This window comes from Nelusetta ayraudi, unplaced genomic scaffold (assembly GCF_046127955.1).
Source record: "Nelusetta ayraudi isolate G7.1 ecotype Tasmania unplaced genomic scaffold, CSIRO-AGI_Nayr_v1 ptg000042l, whole genome shotgun sequence".
In the NCBI taxonomy this organism is placed as follows: domain Eukaryota; kingdom Metazoa; phylum Chordata; class Actinopteri; order Tetraodontiformes; family Monacanthidae; genus Nelusetta; species Nelusetta ayraudi.
In genome coordinates, this window is record NW_027466092.1 from 11,535,811 (window position 1) to 11,560,482 (window position 24,672).

The 24,672-nt window shown below is 44.5% G+C and overlaps 1 protein-coding gene across 2 annotated transcripts in view; it reads left to right on the forward strand.

Annotated features, from left to right (window-relative positions):
• The window catches only part of ankfn1b (ankyrin repeat and fibronectin type III domain containing 1b), a 120,844-nt gene that overhangs the window by 59,559 nt on the left and 36,613 nt on the right, over positions 1-24,672 (forward strand). For both annotated transcript variants that reach the window (XM_076034429.1, XM_076034427.1), the window contains exons 4-5: positions 10,368-10,408; positions 23,413-23,535. In XM_076034429.1, coding sequence (XP_075890544.1) covers positions 10,368-10,408; positions 23,413-23,535 — 164 coding nt within the window. The remainder of the gene's footprint in view (positions 1-10,367; positions 10,409-23,412; positions 23,536-24,672) is intronic.

Sequence of the window (24,672 nt, forward strand, 5' to 3'; positions counted from 1 at the left end):
TTTGTTTGTTTGCGTGCGTACGGCGCTCGTCCGTCCATGTACACGTTTGACTGCGCGTGTGTGTGTGTGTGTGTGTGTGTGTGTGTGTGTGTGTGTGTGTTTAAAAGTAAAGAGAGCTCAGTGTCTGGACCACCCTGTGAGCTGGGCTGACTGACAGCATGGGCCTCAAGACTGCAGTATGAGTGCAGGCGCATGCACGCACACACACACACACACACACACACACACACACACACACACACACACACACACACACAAAACGCAGGCACATACAGTACTCAAACACGAGTCAGCGAGCTCATTTTTCAACATGTTTTCTACTCTATTAATGTTTCATGACCAAATACATATCGCGCTCCAAAACAAACATGCTGCGTTAAATTGGAATAAATCACTTTGGAATATGGAGCGAGGAGGGAAGAACACACGCAAACACCTCCACATGAACACGCACGCACACACACGGCGTCTGGTATAACAGCGCTGTAGGTAAACGTACATGCGGCCGCGAGCCCTCCCTGCCCGGCTCCCCTGGTTTTAAATTTCTTAGCACCTGATTTGAAAAGACAAGTCAAACATGGCTAATGTGCTTTAGAAATAATATTTTCGGTTCGTCTGCGAGGAATAAATGAAACCCGGCGATGACATGAAGCAGGATTGAGGTCAACTGCTACTTACATTCAAGACTTTTTTTTCCTCTTCTTCTTTTCCATGAGTTGCCAGCCGAATTCTCACTATTACCATTTCATCCTGACTGTATCAAGCACTGGCTGGAACAGGTCCTGTCAGGTGTAAACAGAGCTATCAGTGTTTGTTCAAATCCCCTCCCCATAAAAGCAGGTCAGACTGTGATGATGTCATCGTCGACCATGGGGAGGTTGTTTTTCTGTTTAGTCTACAGCTTTTATTGCTCCACCTCCTGCTAATGTGTAAAGCTCACACACACACACACACACAGTCACCAGGCAATAAATAGTTGCGTCATTATGTGTTTTGGATTTTATTTTTTTTTTTTTAGACGTGTATGTGTTGGCATATTTCACTCTGTAATGCTTAAATGAACAATGCCGTATCTGTGGAAGGAAATCTGGCCAACACAAGTAGATACAACATTGATTTTGAAATCATCCAACATAATCTGCCGCTCTGTTTTCAAGTGCAGCTCATTAAGCCTTCCATCCCAGCTAACAGCTTCAATAATAATAGTTAATACACACATATCGGTATCTATCCAAATTATTCTGTATAAAAGTCAAAAATTTAGATTAGACAAGTTTTTGTAATAATTAAAAAAAAAAAAAACATAGACCGATGTATAAATGCAGACAACACCAACATCTGAATGAATGTTTACATTTTAACATAAAGTATTTGTATTTTTGTTTTGCTTCTACTACAAAATTATGTTCTAAGAGAGTCAAATAGGGAAGAGATTCAGAGACCTTCCTATTTATGACATGGACACAGTGTCTCCCGTAACCACCAGAGGACTCACCGTCTCGTCTCTGGGCGCCAAGATACAAAAACCAGGATCTGGAAGGCCGTGACAGGCTAAACTATGGTGACTTCTCCTCTTCATCCATCCAGAACTGACCGTGCTGCAGTAGCCGGCCAACCTCTGCCGTGTCTCCATTGCCAACAGCCCCAAAGCCATTTATTTCACTTTTCACTCAGTCTAAAAGCTGTAAAACTGCAAATCTCACATTTGTGTCGATCAAACCTCTGCGCATCACCAGGGGGCCATTTGACTTCTCTAGTGTCCAAGTTTCCAAGAGGGAGTTGCTTGTATTTTCATTTTCTACACTGTTTCAGAACCAGCCTGTCTCTTTCATTTTTCTTTTCTTTTTTTATGGGGAAAAAAACCCCAGCTCAGCTTCTGGTTGCTTTACTAGACTACCGTAATTTTCATATTCTCCGCCGCCTATTTATTTTTTTCGCCTCTCGTCTTATTTTTCAATTTGCAGCCCTCTTTGTGCCTCTTTTTTATTCTTCTCCTGCTTGTCATCATCTTTTCCGCCTTCAAAGCGCGGCGATGGGGGCGACGGCGCAGACGTGTGCGCGCAGGCCTCGGAGCAGGCCGCGGTTTCCCCTCTGTAGACGCTCCAAGTGGCTGGCCTGCATGATAGTGGAGAGAGAGAGAGAGAGAGAGAGAGAGAGAGAGAGAGAGAGAGAGAGAGCGAGCCCAGGACCCCCTTCTCCTATTCACAATCTGACTTTTTTATTATTACAAGTTGCGTTTAGTGTCAGACGTGAGTTATTTCTCAATCCAGCGTCCCTCTTTCCAGGATCTAATGGGCAATTATCTGTGGAGAAGTTAATGGGTGTCCCGTTTCACAGAGTCCCCAGTTATTTATGTCAATGAGCGCCATTGTGTGGAAACGTGGCAGACCCGCGCTAACCGCTCGACTTGTTTAGATTTTCTCGATGGAATCCCACACCCATTGTAAGCCAGAGCTAACCGCAAGGCCGGCTCGCACGTTTGTGTGTGTGCGTGCGTGCGTGCGCTCACGCCTGCGTTTTACATGTGTGTTGGGTCCAGTCTGAGATTTACATCTAACGCTGCGTGTGACTGTTTACGTGAGCGCGGATGGAGCCGATGCACATAAATGCAAAGACGATGATGAAGGAACAGACACACACACACACACACACACACGCACACACACACACACACACACACACACACACACACACGCACACACACATACAAACACACACCCCTAAAAACAGACATCCTGTCTCCCACACAGCAGACACTTACACAAGCCGCACCGTGTACCTACAGTGCCACCGAACGCTCACACGCACACACGCACACACACACACACAGATCCAGGGACCCACCACCAGCATCAACACCCACAGGCTCGGGTTCGATGACATCATGGCTTGGATGACAGCACGTCTTCCAGCCCTATTAGTCTGATTGTAGGTGGCTCCGCCGCAGTGATTTATGGGTAAATATCTTTAGTCTCCCTCCACTGGCTTGATTTATGAGCTAGTTTTTTTTTTGTTTTTTTTTGGCGCTCAGACCGCAAGACTTGGGAGGGGGGGAATCCTGACCAAAAATAATGACATCGCTGAAGCGGAGACAGCGTGCAGCTCCGCGACTCCGTCACTCTGCCGTCGCAGCCTGGCTGTCCAAACCTTTCTGATTGGTCCGTCCAGTCAACGGGACACTCAGAAAAAGATTCACCTTCACCACGTTTTATTGTTTCCCACACCTGGGCGCCCTAATGTCATTGTTTTTTTTTTTGTTTGTCCATTTATTTTCCCGGCTGATGTCCCTGTCCGTCGCTCCAGCTCTCTTTGCTCTCTTCGTCCTTCTTCTTGTCTTCGGCCTCTGAAGTGTCAGAGATTTTTAAAAGCCCCTTTTAATTCCACGACGTAGTGGAAAAGCGATCAGCAGAGTGTTTGGAAACTGTAAAACGAGAACACACTGTTCCACAACGGCCCGTGTTCATTTGTGTTCAATGGAGCGCACTGCCGCTTGTATCACGTCGAGAAAAAAGGAAACGTTTGTCAGTTTCTGCTTTGGTTTTCAGCTTTGGAACAACTATGGAGACAATTCTGTGCCAGAATAGCTGTCATTTATTTGAGATTACTTAAACATCACTCCTTTTAATAGGTTTCTATTGTGTTTCCTCAAAAACCACAAAAGGAAAAACAGATTGAGGCTACTTTCTATTTCTTTTGTTGTTGTTTTTTACAAACGTTTAATGATCAGTGTTGCTCTATTTAAAAATGTATCTATAAATTGACTGAGAATTACAGATGCACTCACCATCATGTCTCATTATTCTCTCCCTCAAGTTTGTGCCAAATATTTAATTTTGCTGACACAAACACACAACACACACCACCTCTGCACTTGGTCACAGACCTGTAAAGTGTACAGACAACCAAACTCTTAACTAAATTTTCAACCACCCTATAAAATATAAACCGCCTCAAAACTAGTGAATTTACACTTACATCTGTTTTCTTCTCCACACATTGGATTTTTAGATTAATTTGTAAAACACCAGATCACAAAATATTCAGTAGCTGCAGTCCTGGTGCACATCTTTTACTTTACCAGTTTATCAATCTGAAAGAGTTGTTGTTACACACAATAATATCTGACCTCCTGCCACAGCAAATCTGCACTGTGTTGAATTCCAGCGTGTCTAATCCTACAGGATTAAAGCCACTAAATCTACAAGTTCCTTCATGGGGCATTTTCAAGGACCCAATTAACCAAAAAATGTCCTGAAATTTAAAAAATAATAATAATAGTGAAACAAATAAAGAATGTTAAAAGCTAAATCTGTCATTGTCACATTTCTGCTTAAACAATGAAATCATGCCTTTATTTTTGGACTCACTGGCTAATAATTGTCTTCACCAAATTTATGCAAATACCTTGCATGTCTGTAGCAGGAGCTATTATTAGCGACAGAATTTTACCTCTGTTGTCAGGAGGTTTTTGCAGTGCACTGTGTTCCTCCTGAAGACAGCAGTCTCACCGGGAGCCTGTGCAGGTTGGATCCACTGAAAGGCCACCAAGAACCTGTTGAGAGCCCTTGAGATGAGGTGTGTGCGTGTGTGTGTGTGCGTAGGAGTGGTGACCGTACGGGTTTTCTGCTGTGGGTGTTGGAGTTAAATTTAGCAGCGCTACCAGTGACTGACAGGTATTGGGCGGCAACCTGCTGTGGTCCCCCAGGGGTGCATGCTGGGATTCTCCGCTGGCAGGATGTGTGTGATGGAATGGAGGATGGATTTTATCGATGCAGGCCAGAGAGAGGTTGTGCAGACAGTGTGAAGAAGAAAGGAGAAGAATTAAAGTACGTTTGAAAGCTTTTAAAAGATCTCATGGAACCTGACAGCACAAGTGAGCTGAAATTGAATTGGAGTAAAATGTCAAGTGGACGTCATATGACTATTCTGACTATGCTTTGGCCAGCTGGCCCACCACTGTATGATAGTATGAAACTACTTCCTGTTTTTTGAGTGTATGCCTGGCATTTCCAGAAGTTGTGAGTAATGTCGCTATATCCTGTTCGTAGGTGCAAAAACGCAGTGAGTCATAATGCAGCTAATGCAGGCAAACACGCTGGCTGTGATGTCACGCACAGACTCAGCTACTGACGTGCGCCGGGGCAACGAAGGTCACCGACAGGCAGCCGCGCACTGGAGCACGCTGACTGAAGTTCACCACAGATTGAAGTTAGTGGCAGTGGCCACTAGGACAAAGTGCTTCTTGTGCAGCAGAAGGCAGAAACTTTGAGCAGATCCTGGGGTTTGACAAAATTAGGGAAAATCAAGCGTGAGGAAAGAAGTTTTAGGCCACTTCTGTTCTTTGGGCATCTTGCAATTGGACATCTGCAGTTGCTTCAAGTTCTTTTAAAGCTAAAGGCTTTGTGAACACCCTCGGCCAGGCGTTGGCTCCGCCATGGAGATCAATGCTAAACACCAATGCTAAACACTGGAGATCCAATGTTCCGCTTTATTAACCATGCAAGTCTGCTCCTCTGGAGTCCTGAATGAAAAACTATGATTGGAAAAAAATGGGCAGAATATCAAAGAAACGCTGGTAACAAACGTTTGTCACCAGCAAAGACAATAAGCTGAAACCACACGTCAACAGGATGATGGGGAAATTCTCACTGATTCAAAGTTAAAAACCGCTGTTTTCCCTTCAGTAAGAAGCCAACATCAACTATAAGAAAGAAAGGCACATTTTAAATCGTCGTTTGATTGAAAAGGTCGACGGATCAGTGTCCGTTTGTGCACTTGTCCTCCTCTTCCTCCTCCTCCTCCTCCTCAGGTGTGCTGGAGCATCGACTACTTGCCCAGATTAGCGCGAAGGCAGCGCTGCACCTGCTCTCCTCCACCCACCTGTCTGACATCTGCACATCTCCCTCCTGGCTCCCCAGGCTGCCGCGTCCGTTAATGAGCATTTCCACCAAACACCTCCCCACCCCATCCCAACCCCCGCCCGTCCGCGGTGCTGCGCCGAATTGGAGGGGCTTATCGCCTAGCAACCACAATTAAAGTGCAACAAGTCAGCGGAGGTAGTCGCTGCCGCTGCCGGATCGAGCTTCGGCAAAACCCTCCGTGTGACCGGCTGCTTTTTTTTTTCGGACCGAAAGAGAGGAAAATAGACGTAGGGAAGGCTGGTGTGGGGTACGAAGGGAGAGGAGAAGAAGAACAGAAGTTGGATGTCTGAGCAGGACCTGCAGCAGCAGCGTCAGCGGCAGTATGGAGGAGAATTTTGGAGGTTTCTAAAACAAGACGGTGAAGGAGAAGCAGGAGGGTGAGCTTGCTTTTCTTCCTCTCACTCTTTCTTTCTTTCTTTCCACTTGGATGCGACAGGTTCGTTTGGATGGTGTTCCGCCGCTACTGTGCCACCGTGTCGCTGTCCCCGATTTGTCTGTTTTGCCTGTGGGGTCAGTAGCTGTGTGCGAGGTTGTGAGACGGATTAGGATTAGCAGGACGTTTGGAAAGAATGCAACATGTGTCGTCAGTGCCGGCGAACAGCTGTGAGGAGGAGAAACCTTGGGGTTTTCACTCGGTAGCTGCACTGAAGGCATGTAGTACACCTGCTGCTGCAAACACACACACACACACACACACACACACACACACACACAATTGGAAGAACTGAGTATCTCAATCTTACCACATTCCTCAATCTGTATCCAATTATTTGCCATCTATTTCATTTTTTTTTTTTAAACATTTTTGGACAACATCACACTTAGATTCTTCTGTATAAATTTTTCCCTCCCCTGCTAATGTTTGATGGCAAAGGACGAGGTTTGATATTAAACCTCAGTGAACTGTCAGCAGGATGTTAACTGAGAAGCTGCCAGAACAAGTTTGTTTGTTTTGCGGCTGCTCTCCATGAAGAGGATGAGATGAGGGCGGGCATCTTCATTGACCATGAAAGCATTTTAACACGCGCAATTAACTTAGTCGTGCTGTGCGAGGATGTTGTGCGTGATGCACGTACAGCAGTTTTGATGTTTTCCACACTGTGCGAGGCTGTCGGTGCCCATAACCAGGAGAAATGAGCTCCGTGAGGTGCCGGCACTTAGAAAAACCTGCGTCCCGCAAATAGCACGACGTGACAGGCAGCAAATTAAAGTTTATTGATAAAAATGCCAAATTACGCCTGGCGATTTTATTCACGACTGGTTGCGCTATGTGGTGTGGTGCTTCCTTCGAAGAGCACAAGTTATGTGGTGTTGAGACACAGTGAAGTTAACACTAAAGAGCTGCAGTAATCATCACATATTCATCCCTTGATGGCGGTGACATTTTTCGGCAACTCTAATTTATTGATTCATTCATTTATTTACATATTTGAAATAACTGTCACAACTGGAGGGTAATGCGACCACAGTGCTGATATAATAAAAAAAGAAAAGTGTTGTCCTCGATGGTGGCAGAAGACTCGACTGCCTCCTGAAATTGTCACAGGCAGCTTTAGCCCCACAGCTGATGGATGTGTAACTAAGCAACTGTGGGCAAAAAGGTAACCTCACTAACAAATTAGAGCCCATGTCAGGGTTTGTAATTTGTCCCATCAAGTCCCCTAGTGGTCAATCTGCCATGACAAAACCCCATTTCCTGTTTCCTGCCATTTGGGGAAAACATGGAAGTGGTCACGTTGATGGTCCTCCAGCGTGTATTTCTCTGAGAACACAGAATATGAACAAGTCGATTAACGAGACTGGAAATTGGAAATTGATCAAAATTCGAAAATGTTGCACAATATTTTCTGAAATCAGAATAGTACAACAGATGTCAAGAGTGATCAAGGAAAATGCAACATGATTCAGACATTTGCGTCATATTGGATGATAAGAAACAGATACTTCCTGTTTTATCCCATCCTGCACGGCGACATCCAAACGCACCCGTTTTACAGTGGACAATGTCTGTCCATCTCACTGCAGATCATAATGAATACTCTTCGTGTAGTTGTCTCAAGAGATCCTGTTGACCAACAGGATCTCTTGAGAACAAAGCGAATTAAGCAAATTAATTGAATTAATCGACTGATTGACGAGGTGACCATAACTCTACTGGATACCTAATATTTTGTGTGCGCAATGTGAAGTGCATTGACACTGAGGAGACTATGAGAATTCAGTGTAGTCAGCTGGATGCAAACTGCAAAAAACAAAAAAAATCAACAATTCACATTTCACTGTTACATTACGTTGGTGAGCATGCTAGCTATCCTGTAGATGCACTAGCGAACTAAATGTGATGGCACGTTTTAGTCAGGCATCAACGTGAGTGGTGTGCAATTGGTTCATGTGTGATTAAATGTGGCCTTTGCTCTTTGTAATTCACCGGTAGAAGGAGAAGAAGAAAAATATTTCTCCTTTCTCCTCTATGCTTTCATGCGTCTCTGATGTGCAATCGAGGCTGTCTTTCAACACAAAAGAACGCTCACCTGCCTCTGCGCAGAGCCGCTACCTGAGGGACACCGCGGGGGGCGGCGGGGCGGGGGTGAAAGGTCACACTGTAAGGTCCCTCCCACTCCAACCAGGAAGATAAAGGTCACGCAGACCTCTGGCACAGAGAAATCAAGTAGCGGCCAAAATGTCAGGGCACTGCGACTGTACCAAGGTGTGCACACACTGAGACAAACACACGGTGGTCAAAATGTCACCATGCTGAAAAAGCTTAAACACAAGCGCATGCACACACACACTCACTCACAAGGCCAAACATATATATACATACATATATATGTATGTATGTATATCCGTATATATATATATATATATATATATATATATATATATATATATATACACGTATATATATATATACATATATATATATATACATACATATATATATATATGCCTAGCGTTCTGAGAGTCACGTCTCATGTATGTATGTATATATATGTATATATATATATATGTATATAAATATATATATACATACATATATATATACATATACATATATATACATATACATATATATATATATATATATATATATATATATAAATATGTATATACATATATATATATATATATACATATACATATATATACATATACATATAAATATATATATATGTATATATATATATATATATATATATATATATATATATATATATATATATATATGTATATATATATATATATATATATGTATATATATATATATATATATATATATATATGTATATATATATATATATATATATATGCCTAGCGTTCTGAGAGTCATGTCTCAGTTGTTATTCGTACAAACGTTCAGATACTAGTTTCACTCGACACTCTTCACAGAGGAGTCATAGTGGAGGACTTCAGCTCCATCGACTCCAATCCTCCGACAGGATGCAAGACGGTTCTCCACAGAGAGACAGACAGCCTGCGGGGATGCGGCAGATTCCTCCCCTGGGAGTTGGCGCGTTCCGTCATGAAATAGCCCCTCAAGAGGAGAATTCTTCCATCGCCCCCTGTTGAGCGTCGCCAGGAGGAAGTCAAGTTCCATCACTTCAGAGAGATCAGGGAGAAATAGCTTCCCCAAATTCCGCAAACAGGAGTTATCATTTACTAATAAACAGCAGCTACTTCAGTACGCTAACCTTCAAGAAGTCTGTGGTCCAATTTGTTTCGGGTTTGGTGTTCACACGAGAAAAAACATTCCCAATGCAGGATTAATGTAAGGCGTTCTATTCTCACAGTGTGCACTTGAGAGATACTGAGATTTTGTTCAGCACAAACAAAATTTGACAGTAGCGAAAATAATGACTAATGTCAGTTATCGGCGATATGTGAAACCAGACATTCCAGTGACTGTGTCAGTAGCAGGCGGTCATATTGCAACAGCATTGGTCTCTTGGTTTTTTTCAACTGACAGCGCGGCTGTGAGAGAGATGTGAGAATTCTGGCTCGCTGTTTGCAACATCCTTCCTGCTCATTAAATGCGATCGAATTACACAGGCTTGCCCTTTTAATGTGGTGTTCGCAGTTGAGTGTATCAGTTCCCACTTTGAATGAACCCATTAGACAAGAAAATGGGTCGCACAGGGTCCTCGCAATCATTTGATTTGTGGTTGACCTCGAGGTGAGTTGTCTATCAGGGTCCATCTGGACTTCCAGTGGGAGGCAGAAGGTCTTCGCTCCTGGTGTTTGTGTAATGAGATTTTTTTTTTCCAGGTTGATTAACTTCCTGGTGTGAATAATTGCTGCCCACTACCCGCAACGCCACAAGGTTGTTGTTTTTTTTTTTTAAATCTGAGCTTGTGTAACACAACGCAGTGGTAGTTAGACTGCAAACACACAGTAGCTCAATACGCTGCTTCTGGTTCTAATTCTGTGCATTTCTTCTTTTCCCAGAGTTTGGGCTCAGCTGATCGGAAGGAGAATCAGCACAAGAAGTAAGTGAAATGTCTCCACCCACGTACACACACACACACACACACACAAACACACCTTTTATGGGTGGCCATGTGGGTGGCTGAGGTTTATGTGAGCACAGGAAGTTACTACGCTGGTATAAGCCATAAATTACCGGCCACCACTGGAGTGATTGCGCTGATGTCACGCGGCTCCTCTCATCGAGCTCCTCTGGACGTGACATTTACACTCATTCCTCTCTGTCAGTGGGTGACTCAGCGCTGACTCAAAGAGCTGCTAGCTTTCAAACAGCAGCGTTCAGAGTGCAATGCAGGCGCATCGAGTGGCGGTCGGTTCCCAAACAGACAAATCTATTGTGTGTCTAATTGACTGAACCGCGAGGGTCTTTTGCCACAGATGCCATAGAATGATGCTTCAGATACCATTGTTGTTTGTGCATCTTGGTTTGAAGTTGTCAATATTTTCAGGAATCCTTTAGATCAGCGTGTACTGGCTCACAGTGGTCAGCATGCGGCTATTTTGCTGCTCAGTTTAATGAAAATTTGAAATTAAAACTTAATTTTCACTTCACAAACGGGGCTTGACCTTTGAGTCTGTGGATCCATTCTCCAAAGCCTCAACATAAAAATGGTCAATCAACCGCTGATCAATAGAAGACAAATTTCAGTGATCGGTCTCAGAATTACAGGTCAGTCAGACGGTCCAGAATTACACAAGTGAAATGCATGGATGGATGGATGGATGGATGGATGGATGGATGGATGAAGATCACACATGATCCTTCCACATTATTGCCCTCATGAATTTTTTGACTATACTTGGACAGGCAGCGTGCGGACGTCCTTCCCTCTCCGAGCCACTGCTGTTTTTGCGCGCCAACCTGTTCAGGTGCAGTTCCGGATGTTCACAAACTGCCTCTGACTCACTGAGTCCTTGTTTGAAACAGCAGCACGCTGTCAATAATTCACCGGCTTGTGTCATTGGAACTTCCTGATTGGAATTAGCTGACAGGCTCATCCTGCTTCACATAATTGGCCTCTAGCATCCCATTTCTTCCTGTAATTAATGGCCCATCTTAACAATAGGCGGGATTGAGGGGAATGGGGGGGGGGGGGGGCGGGGGGGGACTCCATTGTTAAAATCAGTTGCCTTAATTGGGGGGGGCAATTAATGGGGCTGAGTTTCAGGCTTTTATTTCCCAGTATGTCACGCCGTGTTGCGTGGATGAGGAAAAAGCATCAGCCATCATCTGCCATAAAGGCAGATTACCATCTATTGGACACATGGGTGGGGAAATTGTGAGACCTACATCAAACTAAATTAGCTGCAGTTTCAGTTTCCCAGCAACCGAAGCCTCTGACACATTTACCTTTGGAACATCTCCTCCCTGCCTGCCTGTTCCCATCAGCAGCAGAGTTGCCGTGTTTTGTGTGTGTGTGTGTGTGTGTGTGTGTGTGTGTCTGTGTGTTGTTGTCCTTTTGTTGTGTTTCAACCTTTTTTTTGCGACTATGCGACTATGCGACTAAGTTTGTTCTCCACCAGAGCGGCCTGCGGGCCGGGAGACGCTTGGACGTTCTCATTCTGCCGAGGGATTTAGGTGCAGATGTCGACAAAGGCGGAACTTGATGAGGCTAATTTGTTTAAACGAGCAGGCCGTGTAATTGCTCTCGTATGGAGGGTGCATGAGGGAGGCTGGTGTGCCGGCAGCTTCGGGAGCCTCTTGTAGGTTGCGAAAAACCCGCTTTCACTTTTAAAAGTAACTTAGCTGCATTCAAAGACACACCCACACCTTGCGGAGACTCTTGCTCAAAGCACCTGTGAGGGGAGAAAAAATACATAACAACTCCCGAGTCAAAACCCAAACCATCGAACACAAAGGAGGAAGGAAAAGGTGGCAAACAAACAAACATAACAAAAGGAGATTGACAGCTGCTCTAGTTTCTCAAGTGGGTTCATCATGTCCTCTTAAAATGAATATCTTATAATGTATTTAATCATTCGTCTGAAAGGCGGGATCTAAAAAAAGTAATTGCTGCTCCAATTTTTCTTGTTACTGGCTCTTCTTTCTAAGCAGGAGGCCTCCCAGCAGTTATTATTTTTCAAAAGTAGGTCCTCTTTCACTTTGGCAACCTCAAAACGTTATAATGATTTCAGATAAAATAAACTTGTTAAAGCAGCAGGAGTATAATTTTGCATCCAGTTCTGCGACCTTACTTTTGTACAAAGAAAGCACCATGTGTCAGGTTCAGGTGGGTTGCGACTGGATTAAACAACATGAATGTAATAAATCAAAAATAAAGTGTTTTCAACTTAATTCTGTGCAGGCTAGAGTTCCTTCACCCAGGAATTCAGTCACTTCAAGTACTGTGGGAACTTGGCTCTCTAGACTTCAGAACTAGACTATCTTGAACATGTCTTTTTGTTTGTGCTCTTATTCTGAAATCTTGTGATGTGGCCCCGGAGACACGAGCTGCCAGAGCTTCTGAAGCTGATGGCGTCTCGTTAAAGCTGCCAAACGCCACAGTGAAAGAATCGTAGAGGCTGACACTATTTTTTTGTTGAGAGGAAGTTCTAAATGATAAATCTTAAATTGCTCACAAACTTTGACAGAAAGATCGTCCTCCCGCTGTAGCTATTGGAAAATGGGAGCGAAGGCGGAGTTGACCGAGAAAAGTTCAGATGTCAGATCGAATCTTTGGGCCGACTCCTCTTCGCTTCTCCAGCTTCGTGACCCGTTTCATCCTGTTTTCACTTCGGCCCGACGCCACCGCGCCTTACAACTCAGAGCTGCTGTTTTCTTTAGTTTTTTCTATGTTTTTGTTGGGTTTTTTTTTTTATCGCCTCGGCAGCTAAAGCATTTTAATCACAGGACAATGTGAGACTCGTTGGTCAGACGAAACGCATTCCTTCATTTTTCCAGCCTGCCACCCCTTCCCTCCCCTCCCCTTGCCCCTCCTTCGCTCTTTCCACCTCATTTTGTTTCCAGGGTTTTGAAATCCCAGTGTAAATATATATTGAGGGGTATTTACAATAGTGGTAATGGCGGTGGCAGCGGGAGCCCAGTCAGCGCCGCTGGACGGCAACTCCTTGGTCTGGGATGGACTTGTTTGCTGAGACTCAAAGGGAAAAATGCAAAGAAAGGTTTGAGGTGCAGGATGAGAACTCGCAGCAGCAGCATAGAGTTTTCGTCCATTTGAACTGAACATGAACAGTTCTTTAATAAATAACTACCCCAACCCCCCGAACCGTATTATCCCCCCCGTTATGTTGCACAACGAGTCCAGTTGTTGAGCGAAGCCTCTCGAGCCGCGACGAAAACCACACATTAAAAATGCAATCTGCACTCCCAAAAACATGTCAACACTTTGGGTCGGCCGCATCTGTGTGGCACACAATCGCGCAAATGTGATTTTCGGGTTAAACTCCTCTCGGTACAAACAAGCTAACTCAGCTTTTTAACCGCATTGGCCCTTTTAGAAGGAACTCGTTAAGTGTTTCAGTCGGCCGTTGAAAACAGACATCTTTCTTTTTTGTTGTTGTTGTTGAGGAAAGGAAAATACTTTTTTTTTTCTCCCCGCAACAAGCATTATAGTAACATCATCATTCCGTTCTGCCTCTGAGGGGGACGCAGTCGTCTGGAACTCCTCAGCGTGATACGTTTTCGGTCGACGCGGTCCAAATGACCTCTGCTAATAAACGTTCACACCTCTTTAATTTATGGCCTGCTAATTCTGGGTGAAGCCCAGTCACATTGTCTGTGGTTGTAACGCCGTCTTTCTTTTGCCTCAATTAAACTGCAAGTGTAACCAGAACCTGAGTTAAATCTTGTGGCGCCATTAACTGGAAGCCTAAATTGATGTTTCAGACCAGGGAAGCAGTGGCTTAGGAGCGACTTTTTTTTTTTTTCTTTTTCTCAACACTGTCTTGCTAAGATAAATGTTTGGTTCGCGCATGAATAGAAATAAAAAACTATATTTTCCCTTGCTGCCGTAATTAATCCCCTCAGTGAGCTGGCCATAGTCTGATTGGAATCTCTGTGCCATTTGTGCACCCCATGCGTGCGTGTTCGTACTTTCAGTTCGCAGCAGTCACCTTCCAGCCTTAATTTAGAACTGCAGTTGGCAAACAGGTCTGCAGGCGCAGACGTAACATGCAGAGTCTGCGCGCACAGTCCACAGTGTTAGAAATCTTGCGGTTCAGTTTCAAGTCATGCTGCACGAGTCAATCATTTCATGTCCAAATCCAAAGCCCACGATTAATGTGCGCTGCCTGCACGCTCCAATCATCAGGCCACACAACCCCAGAGCTCGTGCTGTACTCGTCGGCTTCTGCTGTCTGGCTTAGCGATTTATAGTTGTCAATGAAGATTAATTTGGGGGTCCCGAGGCAGGTTTGTTTATTAGCAACAATGCTAACAAGGCAGAAGATGTAAAAATAAAAAGGAAGTGCGGGCAGGCAGCTTCACCGTCCCAGTGGAGGATGGGAGCCTGCTTTTACCGATGCTAGCATAGCAACATTAGCTCGCAACAGTTCTCTATTGTTACATTGTCTCCTGCCATCTAAGGTGATAGGGCTGCTCCAGCTTAGCGCAACTGTCAGCGATAGGCTGCCAGTCACCTGTTTATCGCAGGGCCACACCCAGAAAAAGTACGACTACCCATGTCCACATTGACACCTACAGACTATTTAGTTGCCAGTAATGTTCATGGGAATGGGAATCAAACCTGCAACCTTCTTTCCATGAGTCACTGTTGCTCGTCCTGTTAGCTATATAAATATATATATGTATATATATATATACGTATGTATGTATGTACATATATATATATATATATATATATATATACATACATACGTATGTGTGTGTGTGTCTATGTATATATATATCTATATATGTATATATATAGATATATATACATAGACACACACACACACACACACACACACACACACACACACACACACAGTTTAGCTGAGAGATAAGCAGCAGCGTCTGAGCTGTTGATTGTGAAGAGACGTGCCGAAGAAACACATTCACACTTGCCCACTTGCCTGGTTCTCTCTTTAGCTGGCCGCCCTGCCGGCCTTCATCCCCCGCAAACTCACTGCACCAGTTAACCTCCATCGCTCCGAAACGGTTTCCTAGGTATCACATTCACAAACTGCACAGAAAAACAACCCCAAAAAACATTTTCTTTTTTCTGTGATGCAGCTTTCCAGCATCCCTCTAAGCCGTGTGGTGCCCGAACTGCCGTCTGTAATGGTTGCAATCACTGGTGCTTCTCGCCTGGTGAGTCAGCCCTATGCCTCACATCAATCGCGCAGGGCGGGCAAAGAGGGAACGGTATCAAACCCCAACACCACAGAGAGAAATGGCACCAAATTTAACCGTCATATTTGTCTCCCTGACAATCGCCGCGCCGTATGTGCCGAATCTGCGGAAAACTGAGTAACGGGAGGGGAAGAAACCAAGTGTGAGTCAGAAACACGATAAATGAAAAGATGGAGGGCGACGAGCCGAGACGGAAAAATCGTTATGTTGCTACTCGGGACGGACGGCGGGGCTGAGGAGAAGACGTGTAGGATGTGTGTGTCAAACCGTTTATTGTTTGTGAGGTTTTTTTGGTTTTTTTTTTTGGCTTTTTCACTTCATGATGATTCGTTAATGCCTGAAGTTTAAGCGATTTATCATTGGTTGTTGCTGATGTTCTGCCTTGTGACCCTCATAACTCCGTCCCTGCCAGAGAAAGCATTGCTTCTCTGATCAGTAATCTTTTTTTTTTCTTCTTCTTCGCGGCTTGAACTTTAAGCTTTTCAGTCTGTGGCTCATAACTTGTGTGAAGTATTTTGTTGATCTCCCCCCAAAAATATAAAAAAACGGGCCTCCGGAGTTCATCAGGTGTTGCACAATACACTAATCCAATATTACCTCTCCGTCCGTCCGTCTCTATTGCACTTTGAGCTGCTTTTTGACAATGAGAGCGCATCAGAAACAAAAAAATAATAAATAAATATAGAAATAAAAAGAAGCGTTTGCTCTTGTTCTCCTCGAAAAAAAAATATCGGCGCGTTGCATTGGCGCGATGGCGCTCCAAGCAAAATAAAAGCCGGCCCCACCGTGCAGAGAGACGGACGCACAGACGTGGGTTTGGATGAGGATGCGGAGTGGAAAACAAGGCTTTCTTTGAGCACATTTTAATTAACGATATTCGTGGCTTGGCTGCGTTTCCTCGTGATTGGACCACTGAAAGCCTTTTTGTTTGCGTTATTGAAACACATTGACGGCGTGTGTCCACCCCCCCTCCAAAATAAAAAAAATAAAAATAAATCACTCACTCGTGTATGCATGTCTGCGTGCGCCCATTTTTCCAACCCGTGCACACGTATCTGTCGTGTGGCCTCGTTGCCTGAATTCCTCCTGGCCCGTCAGGCTTCCCTTGGCGGGGGCCGAGGAGCCGTGGCAGCAGACGGAGATGAAAGAAATCTCTGCGCTTTTGTTTTTCCCCTCTTCCAGAAGTAGTTGTTTTAGGTCGGCAGCCATCGCCCATAATTGCCGATACAGGGTCAATTATTCGTCCCTGCCGCCCGTGATTTAGTGCTGAAGCTGAAATGAGATCTGCGGTCGAGCCCCCAGACAGACCGCGTACGTTGTGTAATGCATCGTGTTACGCTGCTTCCAGCTGAGGGCTCCTTTCAAAAACACGTCTCACATTATCTGGGAGGTTTTGCAGGCCGCGTCTGTCACACGATATCAGTGAAAGTCGCGAATACGGTGTGCGGCAGTGCAAAAAAAATAAAATAAAAAAAACATGCCGATAAATTTATGGCTGCTCAGCTTTTTAGAAATTCCAAACCAACTTTTTTTCTTTCTTTTTTTTTTGCGAGCAGAATCCCGAGGCCCAAAGTTGCCAGCATGTTGCGCGGCATGTGGATGGGGCGTCACACGCGACCCTCCTCCAGGCAGCTTGCTGACAGTTTGGGGTTTTGTCCCGTGTTCCAAAGCAAATGTAGTAAAATTGGCGTTAGGAGTCATAAAAGTTATTGGACCTTTTTGTTTGTGAATGACTTTGACTTCGCTGAGGACGGCAGTTTCATACTGGCCATTAAAAATAATGAGGAGAGTTATTTCTATTAGAAGAGTGACACCAGTTGCGGTGTTGTAAGGATGGGGCAAACTCAGCCACCGGCAAAACATGTTTACTGGGATCAAATTTTAAAGCTTCTTCTTTTGTGAGAAAACCTGAAATAGCCAGAGAACAGTTAAAGGTCTGCACTTTTTGACCATTTTTGACCATATCTTCACCCTTTATAGGGCACTCAGTGAAACAATTAGATATTGAAAGTGTGAGAGTCAATAGGGAATATAAGAAGATAATTTTTCACGAGTGACTTTTAAAAAATAGTTCAGTATTAAGGCTAACACAGATTTAAAGAAGTTTCCATTCATATTTCCGTTTATATTGTTATGTAAAAAAAAATAATAATAATAAGAGAAAAATCTTGAAGGTATGACATTAAGATATTTCTAAAGTCTAAAAACCAAGAAACAAAGTAACTTAAATTGCTCTATTTATTATATATGTATGAACATGAACACATATATTTTTTTTCTGTATACATATAATAGTATAATAGTTAGCTATTTAACTGATTCTCTGTTTAGGTTTTACATTGGTAGTAACATAGAACAAAAAAAACCCAAAAAGGATCATGCACAATAATTGCCAGTGCTTCACACAGCCCCTGCTGGCCTTGCTTTCCTGGCTGCACAGCGAGGCCGCGGTGGTTTCCACCAGAATTCCACGCAGTCTTAACTCCGCTCTCAAATAGTAGTGGGTTACTGAAGCTATGAGCGGGGGTCAGAGTGCACGGCCGATAGCTCTGTGTACTGTGAGCAAGAACAATCGCTTCTTTCGCAGAATTTGTTCTGCACATGAATACCTTTGAACACTTTAATTGGCGCCATGGCAACGGAACAGAGAGGCAAGAGGGGACATTAGGTGAGTTTGCGAGAGGGCGATCCTTCGCCGTGACAGCGTGAATGCGAGACGTCAAGGCTTGAAGTATGTCTGTGAGCAGAGGTCAATATTTTCTCCGCATTATCGCACAAGCCATTTGGTGCTGACAAAAGCCCTCTTGTAGTGCTAATGCTGGCAAGATCATTATCAAGGTCAGATTTGAATTAAGGCAGTGGTGGGCTTAAACACTGATGGAATGCTCTGGGGAAGACCTATTGTGTCATGTGGTCACTCGAGCCAAAGACTTCCAGACTGGGAGATTCTATGAAAAGTCATTCCACTAGTATATTAAAAGCAGCCGAGATTGTGTTCGTCTCCACTAACTCCACTATATATAGCTATTTATAAGGCATTTTAAAGGGACTAGTTTTCCCCAAAATTGAATCTTCCCCATTTTCCACTCACCGCCATGTCAACAGAGGCTCTGGTGACTGATTATAAGCCACACAATTCTTCTAGGGTTCCACAGAGGGGAAAAAATTCCTCCCAATGCCAAATCACAGGAAGCCTATGATGGCAGTGAACACTTAAGTCAACAGACAACAGAAGTAAAACACAACTTGTCTCCACTGGACATGTGTGGGCTCACAATATTTTTCTTTTGTTTTTATGTTGGCCTGACCAAGTGAATGCTTGGCCTTTAATTGTTTTGGAACCGCACAGAATTATTTCCCTCGGTGAAACTCCAGAGTGGCTGGGTGGACTAATACAGTAGTGAATAGTAATTGTGTAAAATTACAGATTTGCAGATATGCTATTCCTTGAAATAATGAAACAAAAAAGGGGTTTTTAGTTATTGAGCTACTGTCTTTATTGTGTAAACATGTTAGCATTTAGCAATTTGGACCAAAATCAGAGAACCACAGAGGTGTTAATGCAATGTCTAGAGGTTTTTTCATCTCTTTGAGGGATTTTACTAAAAACAAATTTTGGTTGACGTGCATTCTTGCAAGGGCTGGAGTGCCTGCACTAAGTTTAAACGCAATCCTCTCAATAGTTATTAAAGCATTTCTTTCAAAACCACAAATGTCAACCTCATGGTGTGGGTATACAGGGGACGTCAACATCTGGAAACCATGAATGTCTGTACACGACGTTGTGCCAATCCATCAGATGTCTTGATATTTCTCTGGATAAGTGGGGCTCACAAAAGTAATCAGGATTCATCCCCTAGGCACCATGGATATCGGTACTTAAACCCATGACAATCAATCCAAATAGCTGTTGAAACATTCCATTATGGAAAAAAAAATTTCGGCCTCATCGGGGCGCTAGAGGGAAAAGTCGATCCTCCCTGGATTTTGGGAACTTTATCATCGACAAAAGGAAAATGGCTTTCTACCAAATAGCTGCTCAGATGTCGTAATGAAAGACTGACAATGGCCGTCTGAAGAGCACTTAGTGCACTTTGTTTAATAAAAGACACAAACTGGAATGGAGCAAAATAGATTCCAGAGAGATGTTCTGCTCAGGCCTGAGCTAAGCTGTGAGCGTTCTGCTCTCCTCCTCCTGGTGCGGATGATTTAATGGCCTGTGTCTTGTTCAAGGAGACGAGAGGGGAAAGAGATGCGGCTGGTTTACATGCGCAGCTAAGTCAAGCGACTTAAACTAGGCCACTGATTTGGACTACGGTTCCAGTCCCAGTGGAGCGGGTAGTGAGGTGACAGCTGGAAGAGAAAAAAAATGTAAAAGGCAGAAACCTCAAGCAGACCCTGATTCTCCAATAATTGGAGGGACGTCATCTGCCAGATCAAGGGAAAAGTATCTTCCCCCTTCTTCCTCTTAGTAAGAGACCTTTCTCCAGTGGGACAATTACATCAGAGACCAAATAGTCCAAATAATAGTTAGCTAGCCACTGATGGTAATTATATCAAGTGACTTACATAAACCTTGTCCCTTCGTAGGTCCAAAAACCACAAAGGTTTGGCTCTGGCACTCACCATCTTGTTCCCCTTGTCCTGTTGTAACCAGCTTCTACTTCTGTTACACATTTATGCTGTTTCACTTCAGGGCAAAAGCCTTGGGGTTAAGAGGGTGGAAAATTGCAAAACATTGGCAGAGCAACTTGCTCAGATTGGGTCGGATAGAGGTTTTTTTCACAAGCGTGCATAATTCGGCTAGCAACTTAATTTTCATGATATTGGTGAAATAGCATGGTTTCAACTGCTGGTTTAGGCCACTTTCTGACCTTACGTACACAGGCTCACATTGTAGAAACTGCTTTTGCAGTAGAATGCAGTAACAAATCAGTTTTTTGCACCTTTTGGGTGCCACTGTAATTTTACAAAGTACTATATTTTGCGAGTCGTTTGGATTTAAGGGTGTCCAGCGTCACGTACTGGGTCACGTCTAAGAACCAGAAGTCAACACCTGGGAATGGAAGATAAGATTTGATTCCGATGAGAGAATAATCGGCTGGGATATCCTGAGCGGGGCCTCTGAGGGGGATTGCATCACCGAGCGCCTGCTGTGATGATGTTATCGGCGACAGCTGCATGGGGCGGAGCCAAGGGTCGAAGCTCTCAAGGAGCCGAGAGGCAGCCAGTTGCCAGCAGATCCCCCCCCTGTAAAGAGACCCACCTGCTTCGCATGTCCATGTTGCCCCTAAACCCCTCAAAGGGATTCCCTGGGTCCACTCCTGTGTCCGCTGGCCGTGCGTCTTTGATGTCGTGATCCTGTGTGTTTTCACGGCATTGAAGTCATTATCCTTGCGGTCTTGTCATGTCATGCTTTTGATCCGAGCGCTTTGTTTGAAGTCGTATGGAGAACCGCGAATGCCACTGTCAGATGCGAGTCGGCGCATTAGAAAAGAAACGACGGGCGATGCTGCTAGGAGCCGTCGGGGGCTCCACTCGGTCACACCTGTGAGCTACCCAATGAACCATCATTTCTCACACTTTATATGAAATTCTGCAGTTTTATGTGTGAAGAAGCTGTGGCACTGTGGTTTGGCAGTAGCCGGAGCAGCCTGCGGGCCTGGTGCTACTAATTTAATTAAGAGCCCTTGAAGAAGTGTAAGCTCAGCCTTACTTAATACCGTCAATTAGGGGGTACACTGCCATCTGACAAAAATCCCACACCCCGTTTGTATGAATCATACAGGAAAGTATGCCTCTTTGTCTTCGAGGTCAACCAGCTCTTTGAGAAGCTGGCTGAGGGTCAGGAAACAGTAGTCGAGGGTGTTGGACCGGCGATGCGGGCAGCAGCGGTTTCGTTCGACCAGATAAGCCCAAAAAGCATGAGGTCACTTTGAAGCTAAAAGTCATTTTCATCTACGTGTGTGGAAATGTCTCCACGGCGGAGCAGCAGCTGCTGTGCACAGGCATCTCTTGTCCAGCATGAGAATTTCCTCAGCCGTCTCGTTTAACACGGGTGGAAAGTGACCAAGCACATCCACACTAGTTATGCGCTTAAGTGCAATTTTTGCCTTAGTATTTCTGTTTTCCAAGGCTCTCCACTCCATTTTTAACTGTACTTTGGAAAAATGAATTAGCAATGCCGATGCAGAACAAAGGTTTTCAACAACCTGCAGTGCAGGACATTGCGAAAATGTTTTTGCTTTCCAGATTGTGCGTAGTTGACATTCTCCCCGACGACTGTGTCGTCCACAGCAAGAAGGTCCTGCACACAGTGCCAGTTCCAGTGAGCCTTCGCATGTCACGTTTGAACATATTTCTTGGTAGACCATGAAGATTTTCAGTCGTGCTTCATGTGCGCCTTTGTTTTATCTGGCATCCCGCGAGAACTTGATGGCAAGTGCCAGCGTACACCCTCACTCAAACTGTCTGTGGAGTTCGCCTCCCAGCACATCTCGCCCTGGAAACGCATCCTGGCAGAGGTTTAGAGCAGATCTCTGTGTGCGAGTATGCGTGAGTCATTATCAGGGTATGTTTTATCATTTCAATTTTTGAAATTGAAGCAACATGTGTGCGAGACCATAAGCAAAGTACCCCGCGCGCCGTCTGAATATTTATTGTCATGCGCTCACTGCCAGGCCAGTAGGAAATGCCTTCATTAGTAAACTTCTTGGAAGGAGCCTTGACTCACTTTAGGGTCATCAACAGATTTCTGTTGACTTTTACTACATTGTTATAAATCCTTCATTAATAAATGTCGAGTGTTCCCTCAGAACACGCGCCCCTCTCCCGTGCCCTGTGAGCCCAGCTCTTTGATATAGAGTGTTATTGCAGTTTGATTATTCTCCAGCATTACCACAGCAATATTGCTATGCTAAGTCGCGTCAAATGTGTCCCAGAGCGGAATGGAAGAAATATTACATATCCTGTTTTTAATTTGAAAGAAAGGTTGGAGTGGGACGTTGGGGGCCCCAGCAGAGGAGATTAAAAATGCATGACTTCAGTTTTGTTTTGGGGGCATTTTAATTTAAGTTTGAAAAAAAAAACAACTCAGGAAGCGTGCAGCCTTTTCTCCAAAATGCATAACGTATCCAGCGGGACTAGCGGCATAGTTTCACTGCTCATCAGCTTGTTCAACCACATCTAGTTTAGGGGATTTTGCACAAATAACCACATTTTTGTGTTTTTTGGCATGAGAAAAAAAGATTCAGTTTGTCTTCCAAAAGTATCTCACAGTCACTGAACACTGAAGCTGGTAGATGTTTTTTGCTTACCTGCTAAAGGGGCGTTGTTGGGTGCCTGTTTTTCTTTGGCTTTTTACTTTTTGACTTGACACCAGGAATAGAGAATATCTTGAGACATCGAGTTTTTTCTATATCAGCCACAGTAAACTTTCATCGGATTTAGTTGTATTTACTTGTGAAATTCAGGAACAACGATGTGAATTAGCAAAAGTCATGAGAGCCTCTTTGCCCATCAGGGTGAGTCTGGAGAAATTTGATCTGTAACTGGTGAAAACTGATTATTGAAATTTTGAAAAGGGTGAAATTTCAATTTCAATTGATCGATTTCTTTGTAGAACAATACGAAACAACTAAAAGTGCATTGCTTTCCTGATGAATTCATGTTTTGTTTTGTTGTCTCCTTAAGGTCAGAGTCCGGCATCTCCAAATTTACCCATCGCCTGTCACTCAAAGAGCGTGGGGCCAAGGCAGAAAAGACTTCGTCAGATAGACCTCTGTCCTATCGGAGACGATCTCTAAGTCTGGACTGGTAAGACCAATTACACTTATCTTTTATTATTTCATAGTATGACAGTGGCAGGAAGCAGCTACAGCCCTTTGACCAAATAACTTTCTCTTGGGTCTTCAAACCTTCGGGGATTCAGGTAGAAATCCTCCCAGTTGATGATGTCAGAAGTACAGCCCCTAAGAGCGCCGCCATCTGCAACTTATCACAATTAAAAAGTGATCGCAGCCTAGGCCTTGACAGCTGCCACTGATCCTCGCCCGGACGTGTTACTGTGCAAAAAGACGTTAATGTGGAGGCGGGGCCAGAGGGGCGGCGATAGCGTCCCCAGCTCCGTCTCCACGTCTGGGTTTCGTTGAGGAGCGCCGAGCAGCTCCAGTGGCGCCGGCTCATCTTGCTCTTGTAAAGCTCCAGTCCTCAGGCAGACGATGAAAGGAGTTTGAAAGCTTTCCATCACAAGGCTGCCTTCCCGTCCCCACCCATGGGAATCCTTCCCAGTCTCTCCTCTCCTCGCCTGGCCTCCAGTCATTTATCTGCCCATCCATCCTGCCGCTCAGACATCTTGGCACACACACACACACACACACCCGACCCAAAAGGAAAAAAAAAAGATCTTCGATGTATTCTTAGCTCTTTCTTTAAATTTCTCTCACCATTACCAGCTACATCATTTGCCGTTGAAAAACTAAAAGAATTCCGAGACTGTCACGGTTCTCCTACGGTAGTTGAGATGCTTTGCGGTTTGCAGAGGTTTCAGGTGCCGGTTTCTCCAAGGTCCCATCAAATCTTGCTCGAGTCTGCTGTGAGGTCTTACGAGGTATTTTGTCGGCCATACGAGACCCGCTGTGTGGTCTTGGACCGGCGTTGCGATGTGTGGTCCGCCAGCAGAATGTGGTGTTAAGTGTAGGAGAATTGGCGCGTACGTGCAGTTGTGAGGTCCTTCTCTGGACGTCATTTGGAGGGTTTTTGCTCGGATAGGGGACCTGGCCTTTACAGTTCAGGCCGTGAGTGACTCTGTCTGCTCCTAACGAAAACCAGTAGGTGGATTGGACATGGCCATTTTATAGAGAGATGATGGAGGGGCGCATTCTGACTTCAACGCCGCCATTGCAAAAGTGCGAGCAGACCTTGTGTGACATAATAAACAAGCGATTCCAGGTT